At 43.1% G+C, this 1051-nt stretch overlaps 1 protein-coding gene across 1 annotated transcript in view; it reads right to left on the reverse strand.

Annotated features, from left to right (window-relative positions):
* Positions 1 to 21: 21 nt before the first annotated feature.
* LOC102668316 (serine/threonine-protein phosphatase 7 long form homolog) overlaps positions 22 to 1051 on the reverse strand; it is a 5505-nt gene continuing 4475 nt past the window's right edge. Inside the window, exon 5 of the mRNA XM_041005462.1 lies at positions 22 to 359. Coding sequence (XP_040861396.1) covers positions 22 to 359 — 338 coding nt within the window. The remainder of the gene's footprint in view (positions 360 to 1051) is intronic.

The following is a 1051-nucleotide window of genomic DNA, read 5'->3' on the forward strand; positions in this document are numbered from 1 at the left end:
GGGGGGGGGGGGGGTTGTTTTCTACGTGGGTGCCACCATTGACACTGGCGGGAAGCTTGAACCGCCAGTGCCAATGGCGGGATAGGGGCTGACTAGGAGAGAGGGGGAGGGGTGCCGCCATTGCTGCTGGCGGGATGGGAGGGGATAGGAGAGAGAGAGGTGTCCCGCCCTTGGAGCTGGCGGGATAGGAGAGAGAGAGGGGGTGGTCCCGCCCTTGGAGCTGGCGGGACAGGAGAGAGAGGGTGTTGTAGGGTGGTACCGCCAGTGGCGGCTGCGGGACAGGGGCAGAGAGGATCCCGCCACTGGGTTCTGCAGGATAGGGGCAGTGAAGCCGCCTTTCGAGCTGGCGGGATAGGGGTCTGTTCATGGCATCACAGCAGGGCCTATGGCATATGATGATGCACTCACATGGCATACACAAACACATTAACGTAAGGTAGTGTTTTTTAACTAATGTAAATTTTTATTGCTCTCTCACTTTGATAATCATGTATTAAAAATTGAAGTTTTAATCTTAAGCATCAAATTTTTATAATTATAATGTAATGATTAAAATTAATTTTTCTCATTTTTCATTTAATACATCTTCATCATATTATTATATACCGCATGCATATAGACACACGTATAGTTCTTATTTTGTTTTAAGGGTAAGGGTTTAGTTCTTATTTTATAGGGTTAGGCTTAGTTTTTTTATTTTAGGGTTAGGGTTTAGTTATGAAAATTTTAGAGCTAGGACTAATTTTTAGGGGTTAGGGTTAGGTTTTTTATTAGTGGGTTAGGGTTTACTTAGGAACATAATAGGAATTGGGATAATTAGTAGGGCATTCGGTTATGTTTTCATTGTTAGATTAGGGTTTAGTTAAAAACATTTTAGGGTTAGGGCAAAGTTTTTTATCTCATGGGTTAGGGTTTATTTCTTTTTTTTTAGGGAAATTGCTTTGCCATCATTTTCTTCTATTTTCTAAAGCCTTTTTGCACCAGTGACTTTGAGTGACTCTTTTTAAATAGCTGCCAAGCGATTCCAGCAGGGCATTCTATTCTGCTACGC

This window comes from Glycine max, chromosome 9 (assembly GCF_000004515.6).
Source record: "Glycine max cultivar Williams 82 chromosome 9, Glycine_max_v4.0, whole genome shotgun sequence".
Classification (NCBI taxonomy): Eukaryota; Viridiplantae; Streptophyta; class Magnoliopsida; order Fabales; family Fabaceae; genus Glycine; species Glycine max.